Here is a 16,656-nt window from a genome sequence, read left to right as displayed (position 1 = left end):
TAACATCTTCCAATATTTGAGGCACTGCAGCCTCAGCAGGGTCATCCCCACTTTGTGCCACGATGTTTTCCTGGCTGAGGGATTTCCCCTCCCCCAGGACCTCACAGAAATGCTCAGAAAATCTGCAAACCTGTTCCTGGGGGTCGGAGATTGGATCACCGCTTTTTTCCCCTAATGATGGTAATAGGTGTGGCGCTGCAGGTTACTTTTTTGATGGAGTTAAATAGAGATTTGTGATCGCGGGCCACTGAGGCAGACTCCATCTCCTTAGAAACCCACGACCACCACCCATCCTTGCAGCGCCTCACGGCTCTCCGAACCTCCGAGCGAAGGCTGCGGTAAGCCTCCTCATTCTCTGATGTGGGATTCTGTAGCTGATGACAGTGGGCCTATCGCTTTTTCTCAACCATCCTGAACACCTCCTCTGTCAGCCAGGGTCTCTGGGGAGGTCTGGACCGCGTACCCAAAGCAGCCATTGCAGCTGCATGAGTCACAGTCCTAAACCTCGCCCATTTACCCTCGACATCAGGAGGAGTGGGGGACGATGCCAACCCCAGCTGCAAGCGATGATGAAATTCTCACTTGCAACTTTCATCAGATAACTGAGACCAGGCCACTTTAGGTTGGAATGGGGTCCTGGGTGTACACCCACCACCGGAGTGGAAGAATGGCAGGCGCATCTTACAGATGACTAGTCGATGGTCAGAGGGCAGATCAGCTCCACGGTAGGTCCTGGTGTCAAGGACATTGGCTCGCATCCGCTGGTCCGTCACTATGTAGTCCAGCAGATGTTCTTGCTTGGACCCGGCATGCATCCATAATGTGTGGATGCGCCGATGCCGGAACAGCGTGTTGGTAATTACAAGCCCATGGGCTGCACAAAAATCTAGCAGCCTCCTACCGTTGGTATTGAGCTGATCTGGCCCATTCCCTCCAATCACTTCAGACTAGGTTCCAGCATCATGACCAACTCGGGCATTGAAGTCACCCAACATGATGATTCTATCCCGAGGTGCTACTTTAGCCAACACCTGTGACAGGAGGTCATAGAAGGCATCTGACTCATCGGCTTTGCCTGCATCCCTCCAGGGATGTTTGTCTTCGGTGGGGGCATAAGTAACCACGACCACCACTCCTCGCCTCCGGTTGATGGGAAGGCGAGCCCAAAGTAGCCTGGGACTTACAGCTTCCCACACCTCACCACCACGCTCCCACGCCCCCTTCATTCTTTTGTTCAAAAGAAGAGCCTCACCCTGTTGTTTGGCAGTCTGCTGCCCCGAGTAGAGGACTGTCCACCCCTCATGGTGGCAGGAGCCAGAACCGGTCCACCGGACCTCCTGAATGCCACAGAGATCCAGGCGGTACCGGTCCAACTCCCGACAGAGGAGTGGCAGCCTCTCCTCCGCAGTCAGTGTTTGAACATTCCACGTGGCCATCCGTAGTAGCTTTTCGTTGTTTCTGGAGGAGCCCCGAGGGTATAGATTCAATCTCCTGGCTCCGCCAATTGGGGTTTGGCCAGAAGACGCCATAGTCGCCTGTCCCCTGGGGCCTCCGGCACAAGCTTATTAGTTACATATTTCAGTTTAACTCGTGGTTTAGTGGTAATTAATTGAAGGTGGAGGGGTTACCAGCCCCTCGCACCCGTCCAGAGCCCCCGTTTAGCCACTGTGGTGGACACAGAAGCCATGAGGGGAGAAGCCAATGGGAATTGGCCCTCCCCCCACAGCACTGTCCACGACAGAGTTGCCCGTCCGGCACCGCGAGGAGGTAGGGGGTTGTTTTGCCGGACTACACACAATAACAACAACAACCGCCATTCACCACTAAGTGGCAGTGACGTCACCACGACGCTTGTGCCAGGCTATGTGCACCCTGAGGCCACGTGAAGTGTCGAACGCCCGCTGGCAGGAGGTCACGGGGCAGACCCAGGTGCCACGGGTCGACTGACTGAGATGACTGGCTGATGCACCACCTGTGCCCCCTACTGTGCCAACCTGCTGTGCTTTAGCCACCCGGCGTTCCGCTCGTTGTTGTGAGCGTCGCTCCTCCGCCCTCCGTTGTTGTTGGAGGGCGACTGCCTCCAACTGCCCAGTAGCGTCCTTCACGAGCGTCCTCCACAGAGGCCGATCTTGACACTGCTGGTACCAGTCATCGGCAAGTCCACTCAGCTCCACGTCCTCCTGTACCACATCACTCCATCTCTTCTCTAGCCCGTGCCGCGCCCGTCTAGCCCCCTCAATCCGGTCGAACAAAAGCTGTTTCGGCATGCGGTGGCTGGGCATGCGGGCTACATGACCCAGCCATCGCAGCCTTGCCCGCCGGAGGAGCTCACCGATGGGACCTTGCCCAGATCTTTCAAGGATTTGTGACCTCCTCACACAATCCAGTCTGGTTAAACCCAGGATGGATCGTAGGCAGGCTAGCCTAAATGTTTCTAACCGGCGAAGATGTTCCATTAGGGGGGTCCACGTTTCGCAAGCGTAGAGAAGGGAGGGAATGACCATGGCCGAGAAGACCTGAAACTTGGTGCGGAGCGACAGACCAGGTAGCTTCCACACAGCGTTATGCAACCGATGAAAATATATTGCTGCTCGACTGATTCGGAGTGAGACCTCTCCTGTTAAACTGGAGCCGGTCATAAGCACACTGCCCAGGTATGGGAAACTCTCCACTCGCTCCACAACTGCCCCATCACCGATTGGGAGTTGTGGGGGTGGAGTGTCCGATGGTACAAAATACCCAGGCAGGTGCTTAGTTTTGGTGGGGCTGATGGTAAGGCCCCATCTCTTAGTGGTACGCTCCAGTCTCAGCAGCAGCGTCTCCAACTCCTCCTCTGAATGAGCAGCAATTTCCAAATCATCGGCATACATAACGTGGTTGAGCAATAGGGAGCCATCCCTTGACCGCACCCGGGCATCGATCAGCCTCCCATTATATCTGTACCAACTGACACACACACACAGACACACACACACTGACACACACACTGACACACACACAACACACACACTGACACACACAACACACACAGACACACACACACCGACACGCACAGACCCACACACAACACACACTGACACACACAGACACACACACACTGACACACACACAAACAACACACACTGACACAGACAACACAACACACACAGACACACAGACCCACACACACTGACACACACACACCGACACGCAGACACACTGACACACACAACACAACACACACAGACCCACACACACTGACACACACACACCGACACGCAGACACACACACAACACACACACTGACACACACAACACATACTGACACACACCACACAGATCCACACCGACACGCACAGACACACAGACACACACACACAGACACACACAACACACACTGACACACATAACACACACTGACACACACACAACATACACTGACACACAACACACACACTGACACACAACACACACACTGACACACACAACACACACAACACATACTGACACACACAACACACACAGACCCACACCGACACGCACAGACACACATAACACACACTGACACACACAACACACACTGACACACACAACACGCACAGACCCACACCGACACGCACAGACACACAGAGCCATACACAACACAATAAACAATCCGTTCTTACCAGACACGATGTAGATTCATGACGAGCAGCAGGAGCAGAATGACCATCTTCGCGTGAAACTCGACACGGCTGGCTACTGCAGTTGTCATAGACCCATCACTCTCGCCTCCCTCTCTCTCTCTGTGTCTCTCTCTGTGTGTCTCTCTCTGTGTCTCTCTCTGTGTGTCTCTCTCTGTGTCTCTTTCTGTGTGTCTCTCTGTGTCTCTCTCTGTGTCTCTCTCTGTGTGTCTCTCTCTGTGTCTCTCTCTGTGTGTCTCTCTGTCTCTCTGTGTGTCTCTCTCTGTCTCTCTCTCTGTGTCTCTCAGTGTCTCTCTCTCTGTGTGTCTCTCTCTCTCTCGGTCTCCTTCTCTCTGTGTGTCTCTCTCTCTGTGTCTCTCTCTGTCTCTCTGTGTGTCTCTCTCTGTGTCTCTGTGTGTCTCTCTCTGTGTCTCTCTCTGTGTCTCAGTGTGTCTCTCTCTGTCTCTCTCTGTGTCTCTCTCTATGTCTGTCTGTCCGTCTCACATCATCACCAACCTCCTCGTCCGCACCCCCAGCACTCTGTTCGCTATCGCAGCGACGTGAAGAGCGCCCTGGTGACCACCCCGAGCAGATCTGAACTCAGTGGCTGCTGATGTTCGCGGACGTTATGGACGCACGATGATGATGATGATAATGATTATTCCTACTACTACTACGATATCGCTCTAGCAGGCAACCACAGCACCACCACTGCTTGTTGTTTGTGGTGATTGCTCCTGCCGCTGCTGCTGTTGATGTTAGTTCGGATGTCAACAACAATTCTGGTTTCCAGTGACCCCCCCTCTCTTCCTCCTTCACCCACCTCCTCCTCCTCCACCTCCTTCCTCAATCCCCTTGCCCCCCCCCGCCCCCAGCGACGAGACGACACGCAGCAGAGCTGCCCCAGCGCCGCTCGTCAGCACTCGCCACAAACATTCATCCACAACACCTGGTGTTGGTGACGGTGGTGGTGGTGGTGACGGTGGTGGTGGTGATGACGGTGGTGGTGGTGACGGTGGTGGTGAAGGTTGTAACGACTTCTGCTGCTGGCAAGGGCTGTCGGGTTATATCGGCAATGGCTGCTTCTAGCACGCCACTCTGAATACCAATGAGGGTGACATCCTTTGTGTTGTGTGTGAGAGAGCCTGCCGTGTGTCTGTATGTGTGTCTGTGTGTGTGTGTCTGTGTGCGTGTCTGTGTGTCTGTCTGTGTGTGTGTGTCTGTGTGTGTCTGTCTGTGTGTGTGTCTGTGTGTGCTTATGACCGGCTCCAGTTTAACAGCAGAGGTCTCACTCCGAATCAGTCGAGCGGCAATATCTTTTCATCGGTTGCGTAACGCTGTGTGGAAGCTACCTGGTCTGTCGCTCCGCACTAAGCTTCAGGTCTTCTCGGCCACGGTCATTCCCTCCCTTCTCTACGCTTGCGAAACGTGGACCCCCCTAATGGAACATCTTCGCCGGTTAGAAACATTTAGGCTGGCCTGCCGACGATCCATCCTGGGTTTAACGAGACTGGATTGTGTGAGGAGCTCACAAATCCTTGAAAGATCTGGGCAAGGTCCCATCGGTGAGCTCCTCCGGCGGGCAAGGCTGCGATGGCTGGGTCATGTAGCTCGCATGCCCAGCCACCGCATGCCGAAACAGCTTTTGTTCGGCCGGATCGAGGGGGCTAAACGGGCGCGGTACGGGCTAGAGAAGAGATGGAGTGATGTGGTACAGGAGGACGTGGAGCTGAGTGGACTTGCCGATGACTGGTACCAGCGGTGTCAAGATCGGCCTCTGTGGAGGAGGCTCGTGAAGGACGCTACTGGGCAGTTGGAGGTAGTCGCCCTCCAACAACAACGGAGGGCGGAGGAGCGACGCTCACAACAACGAGCGGAGCGCCGGGTGGCTAGAGCACAGCAGGTTGGCACAGTAGGGGGCACAGGTGGTGCATCAGCCAGTCATCTCAGTCAGTCGACCCGTGGCACCTGGGTCTGCCCCGTGACCTCCTGCCAGCGGGCGTTCAACACTTCACGTGGCCTCAGGGTGCACATAGCCTGGCACAAGCGTCGTGGTGACGTCACCGCCACTTAGTGGCGAATGGCGGTTGTTGTTGTCTGTGTGACAGGGATGTCCTCTGGCTCCCACATTATTTAACATCTAATTTGATCACGTAGTTCGTGAAGCCTTCAGTAGCTGTACCGGGGGATACTCCATATGGTACAGATATAATGGGATGCTGATCGATGCTCGGGTGCGGTCAAGGGATGGCTCCCTATTGCTCCACCACGTTATGTATGACGATGATTTGGTAATAGCTGCTCATTCAGAGGAGGAGTTGGAGACGCTGCTGCTGAGACTGGAGCGTGTCACTAAGAGATGGGGCCTTACCATCAGCCCCACCAAAACTAAGCACCTGCCTGGGTATTTTGTACCATCAGGCACTCCACCCCCACAACTCCCAATCAGTGATGAGGCAATTGTTGTGAGAGTGGAGAGTTTCCCATACCTGGGCAGTGTGCTTATGACCGGCTCCAGTTTAACAGCAAACGTCTCACTCCGAATCAGTCGAGCGGAAATATCTTTTAATCGGTTGCGTAACGCTGTGTGGAAGCTACCTGGTCTGTCGCTCCGCACTAAGCTTCAGGTCTTCTCGGCCACGGTCATTCCCTCCCTTCTCTACGCTTGCGAAACGTGGACCCCCCTAATGGAACATCTTCGCCGATTAGAAACATTTAGGCTGGCCTGCCTACGATACATCCTGGGTTTAACCAGACTGGTTTGTGTGAGGAGCTCACAAATCCTTGAAAGATCTGGGCAAGGTCCCATCGGTGAGCTCCTCCGGCGGGCAAGCCTGCGATGGTAGGGTCATGTAGCCCACATGCCCAGCCACTGCATGCCGAAACAGCTTTTGTTCGGCCGGATTGAGGGGGCTAAACGGGCGCAGCACGGGCTAGAGAAGAGATGGAGTGATGTGGTACAGGAGGACGTGGAGCTGAGTGGACTTGCCGATGACTGGTACCAGCGGTGTCAAGATCGGCCTCTGTGGAGGAGGCTCGTGAAGGATGCTACTGGGCAGTTGGAGGTAGTCGCCCTCCAACAACAACGGAGGGCGGAGGAGCGACGCTCACAACGAGCGGAGCGCCGGGTGGCTAAAGCACAGCAGGTTGGCACAGTAGGAGGCACAGGTGGTGCATCAGCCAGTCATCTCAGTCAGTCGACCCGTGGCACCTGGGTCTGCCCCGTGACCTCCTGCCAGCGGGCGTTCGACACTTCACGTGGCCTCAGGGTGCACATAGCCTGGCACAAGCGTCGTGGTGACGTCACCGCCACTTAGTGGTGAATGGCGGTTGTTGTTGTTGTGTCTGTGTGTGAGAGAAGAGCCTGCCGTGTGTCTGTGTGTGTGTCTGTGTGTGTCTGTGTGTCTGTATGTGTGTGTCTGTGTGTGTTCCTGGTGCAGCACACACACACACAAGTGGTGTGTGTGTGTTTTTTTGTGCAGCACACACACACAAGCAGTGTGTGTGTGTTCCTGGTGCAGCACACACACACACAAGCGGTGTGTGTGTGTTTTTGGTGCAGCACACACACACAAGCAGTGTGTGTGTGTGTGTTTTTGGTGCAGCACACACACACACAAGCAGTGTGTGTGTGTTCCTGGTGCAGCACACACACACAAGCGGTGTGTGTGTGTTCCTGGTGCAGCACACACAAGCAGTGTGTGTGTGTGTTCCTGGTGCAGCACACACACACACATAAGCGGTGTGTATGTGTTCCTGGTGCAGCACACACACACACACAAGCAGTGTGTGTGTGTGTGTTCCTGGTGCAGCACACACACAAGCAGTGTGTGTGTGTGCTGCACCAGGAACTCATTGCCACGTTTTGTTTAGGTGACAAACCTATTTTAAGTGGTGGCGGGTTCACGACACATGTATATTTACGCAATCGAACCCGCAAAAGTCTTCGTTATGATAGAATAACCCCGTGCCCTGAATTTTTGGCCCACCTTGTGTATAGAAGAGAGATACCATTATCTTCATTTAGACTGGGAAGGCAGTCTGATGTCACAAAAATAAATAGGAATTTCGTCGGCTCATCAGATTCATTTCCCAGTCTGAATAAAGGTGCAGCCCTGCAAGTGCACACCTGGATAGGTGAAGTGGAGCGTGCTATGCGATTGTGTTTAGTTTGAGAGCTGCCATGATTCCTCTCCTCGTCTCTCACAACCCTCCTGCCAACTCGGAGCAATGGCCAGCCTCGTCATCTGCTTGTGTGTATGATAATAAAAAACAAACAATGGCAAGTTCAGGTGTCGTGTTTTTGATGTTGTATATTCGCTCGGATTAAACACACATTCCTGTCGAAGGAATTAAACTATTCATAATAAGCGTAGACATTGGAGAAAATAGTTTGAGCGATTTTAAATGAGCACTGTCAGTCTTCAGCTCCGGTCAGCACGGTTGGCTACGCAAGTTGGGAATAAAGTTCAACAGACATACTTTATCCCCGACTGCCACTTCTTCGGTGTTACGGTCTGTTATTAAACGTCTTCTGAACTTCTTCCGCCGTTTCAATTCCACTCAATTTTGTTTTTACTCGGAAAATCCCGTGTAGGCAGTTAGCCAACTAGCTTCTGTGGCAAGTGTCCACACGCTAGGAATCACGGAGTTATCCCATGGGATACTTTTTTGCAAGTATCAAAGTACGAGAAATAATAAGAGGTTTTACCCTTTCTGGCAATAAAACAGGTGTTAAGGTGTTCACACACCAAACACAGACCTTTTTGCAAGAAACCACACCTATTTGTTCTGAACATGCAAACAAACTCTGCCATATTCCTATTTTTCACACTGGCAAAGGCTATCGCATGATAGAGCCGCTCACCCCGAGCTAGAAGTGCTCCGATACGTGTGGCATTGCCTTTGTACTGCTCGCATTTTGCTGTTGTTCTCTGGCCTGACACTGGTAGTGGTGAGACTGTGCAATGAAGAAGGCTGCTGCTGTCTCTCGTGTTGGCCAATCAGTTTCAAAGACAATGCATCAAATATTCTCAGAGCCAAGTGTTTGTTTGCATCTTCACCACAGGTACTGTGTGTGGTGAATGCAGTACTTGATTCCTTGCAGAGGGTCAAACCTAATCTGTTTCATAAACGGAGTTATCGTTAGGGTGGAAAGGAGCCCAGCCAGCATGCAGCCAGGAAACTCGAGGCGTACATCATTTTTGTTTAATAGCAGTATGATAAATTACTTTTATATATGTAAAAGTTTAAATGTCAAAGACTGTTGTTAACATCGGTAGCATATCAGCAAAAGAAAAACGTGGGTGGGTACATCGCGTGTCAAACATCGAACAAGCCGATTATGTACAGCGTAGATAACTTTGCACACGAAGTCGAGATTTGGCACACGTGTGGCACACGCTCATTTAACACACAAACTCACACGCACGCCAATGCGACCTTAATCATAATCATGATTTAGCGGAGTTGTGAAAATTGTATGGACAGGTCAGATTTATTAGCTTGTTGAATGTCAAAATCTGCACGTGTAAATTGTTTCCACATATATAGGTTTTGGCAGCCAATGTTCCGATTTATATATTTTTTGTGCGGGGGGGGTGGGGGTGGTTTGCGTGACGTAACGATCCGGCATCACGTGCGTTGTGAACGAGCCCTCCACCACCCGACAGGGCCAAGAGCGGTCAGCCGGCGGCGTCCGAGCGCTGGGATGACGACACGCCGGGGATCGCATCGCTCACAGCTCCGCTCGCCGTGGGCGAGTCGACGGCGATTGTGAGATTTGTGAGAATGTTCCTCGTGGACTCGCCGGTGGGATCCCCCCCCCCCCCCCCCCGAGATCTCCGCCGTCTTCTGAGGAATCCCGAGGGATTTTTGCCAGCGCAGATCCCCAAGCTTTATGAACGCTTTTGCCGAGAGAGATAGTCGGAGTCGTTAATTGTATCAAAGTCCCTTCTTGAAAACTCTCCTCTGTCAAACTGGCCCTTAGCGCCGCACGAGTCCTGGCCGTGTACCCTGCTGGTTCTGTTCATCGCCTCGCTTGCCATACACGGTGATCGTGCATTGGTGGGGATCTACGGATGAAATGCGCCACCTTACAAATATAAACTATTATTGATCATCATTATTATTATTGGTTCTTTCGGTAAAGTCACGTATAAGGGAAACAATAAAATAATAAAAATATAAAGCAATAAAATTCTCACGACGTTTCGACTTTAACACAGCAATCATCATCAGGTGTGAAAACCACAACGAGAAAATTTGAAAAAGTGGTTTTCACACCTGATGATGATTGCTTGTGTTGCAGTCGAAACGCCGTGAGAATTTTATTGCTTTATATTTGTATTATTTTGTTTCCCTTCTACGTGACTTTACCGAAAAAAAAAAGAATATGAATCCCTGCAGTAACGAAAGCTTTCAATTAAAAAATCATTATTATTATTATTAGAAACTGGCGCGTCATTAAACGCCGTCTTCTCAGCACTCCGAGGTCAAGGGCTGTCTCATCCTGCGGGGCCGATCGGACTTTTGGCAGTGCGAGCTCCCAAGGCTTTGGAACAACGCGTTGTGCCTTTGCTAACAAGACGACCGGAGTCGTTCGCTAGTCACTAAAGTGCCGTCTCGAACACACACTTCTGTCAACTGGCCCTTAGCCCCGCACGAGTCCTGGCCGTGTGTCCTGCGGGTTCTGTTCATCGCCTCGCTTGCCATACACGGTGGTGGTGCATTGGTGGGGATCTACGGATGAAATTCGTCACCTTACACATGTAAATTATTATTATTAATTGGCGCGTCGTGAAACGCTTGTACACCGCGTGACTATTGAATTTGTTTGGCTGTGTCGGACGCCACGGTGGCTAGATGTTAACTACCTCGCCTGGTCTACAGGAAATCGCGGGTTCGATCCCGACCCTGACGCCTGCTGCTGTATATTTGGAGTTTGCGTGTCTCTCTCTCCCCGTGGTCGTGTAGATTTTTTATCCCGGGTCCTCCGGTTTTTCACTCCACGTTTAGAAACATGCGTTTAGAATATTTGGCTGCTATACATTTGCACGTGATAAGCCACGTCGTTGAGCTATCATTTGTGATAGCGAAGTTGCTTCTGATAAAAGAGCTATGTAGCTCGGTGGGCCTTACCTGGTAAAATAAAAATGTTACTTGGTGGAGGCTCTTACGACACAAATGTGTCCATATCGTTACATGGCCTAACCCAAATATAAATGATAAATCGTGTGTGTGCGATGTTAACCTACAATGCCAGGATCGTGAAACCTAATCTAAACTCAACAGCGAGAGAAACGCACCTTTTACCAAGTTTCAAATGTCTTTGTTAAAAACTAAACACTACTGGGTCCTTTCGCATTCCGCCCAATAGGCTCGTCAACTTTATGGTTGATTTTTGCTGTTGTATAAATGCGTCCGCTGTTGACTTTTAAACTTCATGTCTACCAAAAAACGACGACGATAACAAAACAACATAACGACGACGGAGATAGACGATTACAATCAGCACGAGATCACCTCTGAGATGTCAGGTGTCCAACCACCCTCCACTGACAACCACAAATCGTGAACAGAGTCAGCAGCTCTTGTAGATCCCTTCCCTGGGCAGTTCCCTCCACCGGGGTTCTCAAGGTTCGCTCGTGAGAGGCAACACTTTGAAATTGACTTTCAGGCGAGTGAGCTCTGACCGCTGAGCCAGCAGTCTCTGACGATCTGGGTTCCAATCCAGGCAGCCACCTGCGTCGAAACCGAGCGTGGTTGCGAGTTGACTGGCCTCGGCTCCAGATCGGTAACCAATCACCACAATTACATTTGGTTCTGCGATTAATTCGGTTCAAATTCCAGGTGCGAGACTTTAATAATATCCGGTCCGACTGTTTGTGCGACGAAATCTTACTCTCACGTGGCAGAGTGGGGTTGGTGTGATCTCTGTGTGTGGACCAGAGATCACTTTGAAGGATGGAGAATCTCAGAACTAGTTCTGTGATATCCGCATCAGTGGGCCGTTCGCTAACACGAAGGGTTTGCACTGCTCCGCCAGTTCGGAGTGGATTCTCTCCTCTCGCGACCTGAACACGGCACGACCGGGATATGAGAGCCCTTGGTATCTTGGAAAACGTTCTCCTTGAAACATTAACAATGCACTGACACTCGTAATGTCCTGTGTTAATAATATATACGGGGCGATCTATCTATAGTTACCCCGGCTACAATACCAGGAGGTGTAACATTTGCGGTGGGGGAAAAATAGAGCCGCCGTGATTGCAAAGCCTCGAAGCCGATTGCGACGCATTGCACCACGAACACTCCCTCCCCTTGAGGGACACCGAGCGAGCCACCGCTTCCACAACACTGCCCATCAGCCGCCCAGAGGAAAGTCAAGAGGAGTATTTTAAATGAGTGCGGTATATACATCCACAATACAGGTTTCCGTTTGGGTTGAATCGCGTAAATGTATGAAAGCGTCGTTAACCACCCGACACGGCCAATGCGTGAGGTTTGACACGTAAACGGAACGTGCCAACTCGTTGCTAGTACAGCACCGACTGGTGGGCTTGTATCATGCGCACGCACAATGCACGTTGATTACCATTAATACGCGTTCACTGATGACCCCTCCGCCCCACGTCGCGCAAAAAGAGCTCACAAGTGACGTCATCACACCCACGCCTCTACTTAAGGAACGACTCGGGAGGATTTCTCCACGAATCTGGCTGTCGCCTGATGAAGCTGGTTGAAATTACTGGCGAAACGTCGTACTCGGATTGTAAATGTTGTGGCTTTGCCCTCCAACACACAACTGGTTAGTGCTGTACTAGTGCCCAATTGGCACGACACATTTATATATTTACGTAATCTAACACGAAAAAAACCTCTACTATGGATGATATCGGTCGTGCAAGCCTGCTACGTGTTACACTGGTATATCCGTAATTGAATCTCCACGTATTGTACCCTGCCCTTAAGCTGGGACACACAAACTTGAGCAATCAGTTGCGTAACCAAACTGCTCTCGGAATCTTGCAACTCAGTCGTCGCCCGTGACTGCCTTGTCCACGTCTGAGCAATCGGTGAAATCAAACACCGTGTCCGGGATCGTGACGACCGTTCACAGCTCGCAAAGATGAGAAAACGTCACCCAAAATTTCCGAGCAGGTCGCCTGAGAGTCGACTCTGTCTCCAGTGTGAGCGGTAGGCGGCCGCAGAGATGCCCACGTGCAAGGGGTAAAGTTGTGTGCAGCCAAGTTGCGCAACCGATTGCTCGTGTGTCGACCTGGCTTCAAGTGCTGTACAGTCACGCACTCAGCCGCGGTCAGTGGGACCACGTCACCCTGTCACAAACCGACAGCTTCGACACAGACGCGTTCACCTCTCCACTATAGCCAATCTCCGAAACAGGAGATTATATTGAAATCGGTGCCCTTTCAAACATTTTTTTTTATACACATCAACAAAGACGAACACCGACATGGCTGATAAGTAACCACAGTGAAACATTACCACGTGTGATATATGGCTGCTGCTGCTGTTGTTGTTATTCCTGCCTCTCTCAAGCGACACTACAATTTGAAACGCACGGGCGGGGGGGGGGGGGCAAAAACCCTCCTCCGTCTCGTTTCGAATTCTCGGCGCTCGGTCGCTGCTGCTCGCGGACGGCTCCGCGGGTGGAACCGCACGGCACCGCACGGGTCGAGTGCCTTTGCCTCGGGGGGCCGCGGCACGAATCCCAACGACGATTTTCCTTTTTTGCCGTCGAAAGCGCGACCGATGACAAGTCCGGCTGCGTCGGGGTCCCGGTAGGCCGGGCAGACCGGCACGCCGGTCCGTGCCGGTCGGGGCCAAGAGAGAACGCATCTGGGTCGCCTCTCGCTTCGCGAGCGACCCCGCCGGGTTACGGGTGCCCCGGTCCACCTCGGCTCGGCACCAAAGCATCGTGGCCGGTTCACATCCCTCGCCAGCCTTGCCACGGGGGGGCGACGGCCTCGCGCCTCTCTCTCCGCGCGTCTCGGCCAAGCACGGCTCCTGCCGAGGTCTGGTGGCGGGACGGCCCGCGAAGTGGTCGTCTCGTGGCTTAGTCATCCGGGGGGGGGGGGGAGGGGCACGGGGACGGTGCGATGGCTTGTCGAGGAGTGAGTCGTTCCTCGGGTCTCCAATGTGTTCACACATTGTTTTTTTTCTCGAAGGAGAGCAGACGACTTCACTTTTTCGTAACGCGTCACGACGCACATATCTTCTCGCACGTATATATTTTCTTTGCTTTGGAAGTTCGCGCGGTGTTCTAGCGATCCGTCGACAACTGTGAAGTTAACCCAGCGTCGCCTCCGCGTGCGCACGGCGAACGCCAGAGTGCCGATCACATGCAGAAATGTACACGAGCGTGATATGTGTGGCTCACAGGTATCGGCCGGTGCGATTAAATGAGAGGCGATTCCGACAAAGCCCTGCGCGCTGTCGCACGTACAAAGTTGTCCGACCCGCAGGTCGGAATCCGGATACGTTTGGCGATTTCGCTCTTGCCCCAACCGCGATTTCGAGTCCTTCCAAGGTGCCCCCGATTCGCCACGCACGACCCCACACGCTCGACCCCACACGCTCGACCCCACACGCACGACCCCACACGCTCGACCCCACACGCTCGACCCCACACGCTCGACCCCACACGCACGACCCCACACGCTCGACCCCACACGCACGACCCCACACGCTCGACCCCACACGCTCGACCCCACACGCTCGACCCCACACGCTCGACCCCACACGCACGACCCCACACGCTCGACCCCACACGCACGACCCCACACGCTCGACCCCACACGCACGACCCCACACGCTCGACCCCACACGCACGACCCCACACGCTCGACCCCACACGCTCGACCCCACACGCTCGACCCCACACGCACGACCCCACACGCTCGACCCCACACGCTCGACCCCACACGCTCGACCCCACACGCTCGACCCCACACGCTCGACCCCACACGCTCGACCCCACACGCTCGACCCCACACGCACGACCCCACACGCACGACCCCACACGCTCGACCCCACACGCACGACCCCACACGCTTCGCTTGCCTCTTCGACGTTCTTTTGACCGTACGATGTGGGGACGGCCGGCGACTTGAACCCACGTGGGTGTGTGCATGAAATGCGGCGATATAAAAAAAAAACGAATATGCTCACTCGAGCCACGCCAACACACACACGCACGCACGTGCACACACACGGATCACACACACACTGATCACACACACGGATCACACACACACGCGGATCACAGACACATGGATCACACACACACGGATCACAGACACACGGATCACACTCACACGGATCACAGACACATGGATCACACACACACGGATCACAGACACATGGATCACACACACACACGGATCACACACACACGCGGATCACAGACACATGGATCACACACACACACGGATCACAGACACACGGATCACAGACACATGGATCACATAAACACGGATCACACACACACTGATCACACACACACTGATCACACACACACACGGATCACAGACACATGGATCACACACACACTGATCACACACACACATGGATCACACACACACACGGATCACACACACACTGATCACACACACACATGGATCACACACACACACGGATCACACACACACTGATCACACACACACACGGATCACACACACACTGATCACACACACACCGATCACACACACACATGGATCACACACACACACGTGTTTCCCAGAGACGAGACCGTTGGTCGCGGGCAAGTCTTCATGCGTGCAGCGTAAACGACACACGCACAAAGGTAAACGCTGTGTCTCCAAAACCCAACCGGCCGATTGCATGCGCGTTACGGGCACGTTGTTAGTGGTGGTGATAGTGGTGAGCAAATTTTGTACCGCGTTAGGATATTCTTTACGACTCTTGTCGGACATCGTTCCTTTCTGTCTGATTTTTTTTGCCAAAAACTTGGCAACGTCGCCGCAAGCCACCCACGACACAGCAAACCAAGGAGGGGCGGCGGTTTCACATCGGATCCGTCACGACGTGAAACCCGGCCGCTCGCCAATTTAACTTTCCTTTTCACGTCTGGCGACCCTCTCCTTCGCGGCGACCTCTGCCGCGACGCCGCCGCAGCTGCGCGCGAGACCACCTCCCGAAGCCCGCCCACCCCACCCGCCTCCACGCACGTGTCACACGGCCCGCGCGCAGACCTCCTCCGTCAGTTCAGGTGGACGGCGCCCTTGTTCCTGGGCGTCTTCTTGAGGTAGGTGGCCCAGTAGACGAGGTTGAAGATTCCGAAGAGCACGGGGAAGACGATGCGCGACAGCTTGTCCACGCGGCTCACGCTGTTGTACGTCTTCTTGTTTTCGGCGGCGGCCGGCGCCGGCTTGTCGCCCGACCGGCCCGCCTGACCGCGGGCCCCGCCTCCTGCCGGGCCGCCGGCCGAGGAGGAGGACGCCGCCGCCGCCGCCGCCGTCGCGCCGCCGCCGGAAGGCTGGCGGCCCGGCCCCGTGACGCCGATGCTCCGCGAGACGGTGGAGAGGCCGTCGCCGCCGCGCCTGGCCGTGCCGACCGGGCCGCCCGCGTAGCCCGAGGCGCCGACGCTGTAGGTGTTCCTCTTCTTGCGGGCGACGGCGCGCTTCGATTTCTTCTGCGGACACCGCAAACGAGAACGACGGCGACGGGAAACTCGGACAAACGGCGCCCGTCGGTTCGACGTCGAATTATAAGGCCGGCGCGTCGGGTGGAGGTCACTTGCCAATGAAAGGCATCGTGCGTACAACGCTCGTCAGTGGGAGTTGGCCAATCGCTGCACAGTAGGAACGCAGAACTCGGGCGACTGTTGGCGCCGGTCCTGGCCGCACTTCCCATTCGTATGTATGCACCTGTGCGTTGAATTTCTTTCGCACCGTACGTAGCCAACTGTGCCAACCGGAGGTGTGAGACTCGGGTTGTGGCTTCCTGGCTATATAATGACTATCATCGTCGG

The 16,656-nt window shown here is 53.7% G+C and overlaps 2 protein-coding genes across 5 annotated transcripts in view; both read right to left on the bottom strand.

The window, feature by feature from the left end:
• The window catches only part of LOC116955715 (gamma-aminobutyric acid receptor subunit gamma-2-like), a 37,664-nt gene extending 33,189 nt beyond the window's left edge, over positions 1–4,475 (bottom strand). Inside the window, exon 1 of the mRNA XM_032976977.2 lies at positions 3,645–4,475. Coding sequence (XP_032832868.1) covers positions 3,645–3,733 — 89 coding nt within the window. The 5' untranslated portion in view covers positions 3,734–4,475. The remainder of the gene's footprint in view (positions 1–3,644) is intronic.
• A 4,360-nt stretch (positions 4,476–8,835) lies between these two features.
• The window catches only part of LOC116955782 (gamma-aminobutyric acid receptor subunit alpha-2-like), an 80,180-nt gene continuing 72,359 nt past the window's right edge, over positions 8,836–16,656 (bottom strand). For all 4 annotated transcript variants that reach the window (XM_076053409.1, XM_076053411.1, XM_076053410.1 and 1 more), the window contains exon 10: positions 8,836–16,317. In XM_076053409.1, coding sequence (XP_075909524.1) covers positions 15,886–16,317 — 432 coding nt within the window. In that variant the 3' untranslated portion in view covers positions 8,836–15,885. The remainder of the gene's footprint in view (positions 16,318–16,656) is intronic.

Source organism: Petromyzon marinus, chromosome 61 (genome assembly GCF_048934315.1).
Source record: "Petromyzon marinus isolate PM22_M1 ecotype Great Lakes invasive population chromosome 61, UKy_Petmar_22M1.pri1.0, whole genome shotgun sequence".
In the NCBI taxonomy this organism is placed as follows: Eukaryota; Metazoa; Chordata; class Hyperoartia; order Petromyzontiformes; family Petromyzontidae; genus Petromyzon; species Petromyzon marinus.
This window is presented reverse-complemented; position numbering and strand designations above follow the sequence as displayed.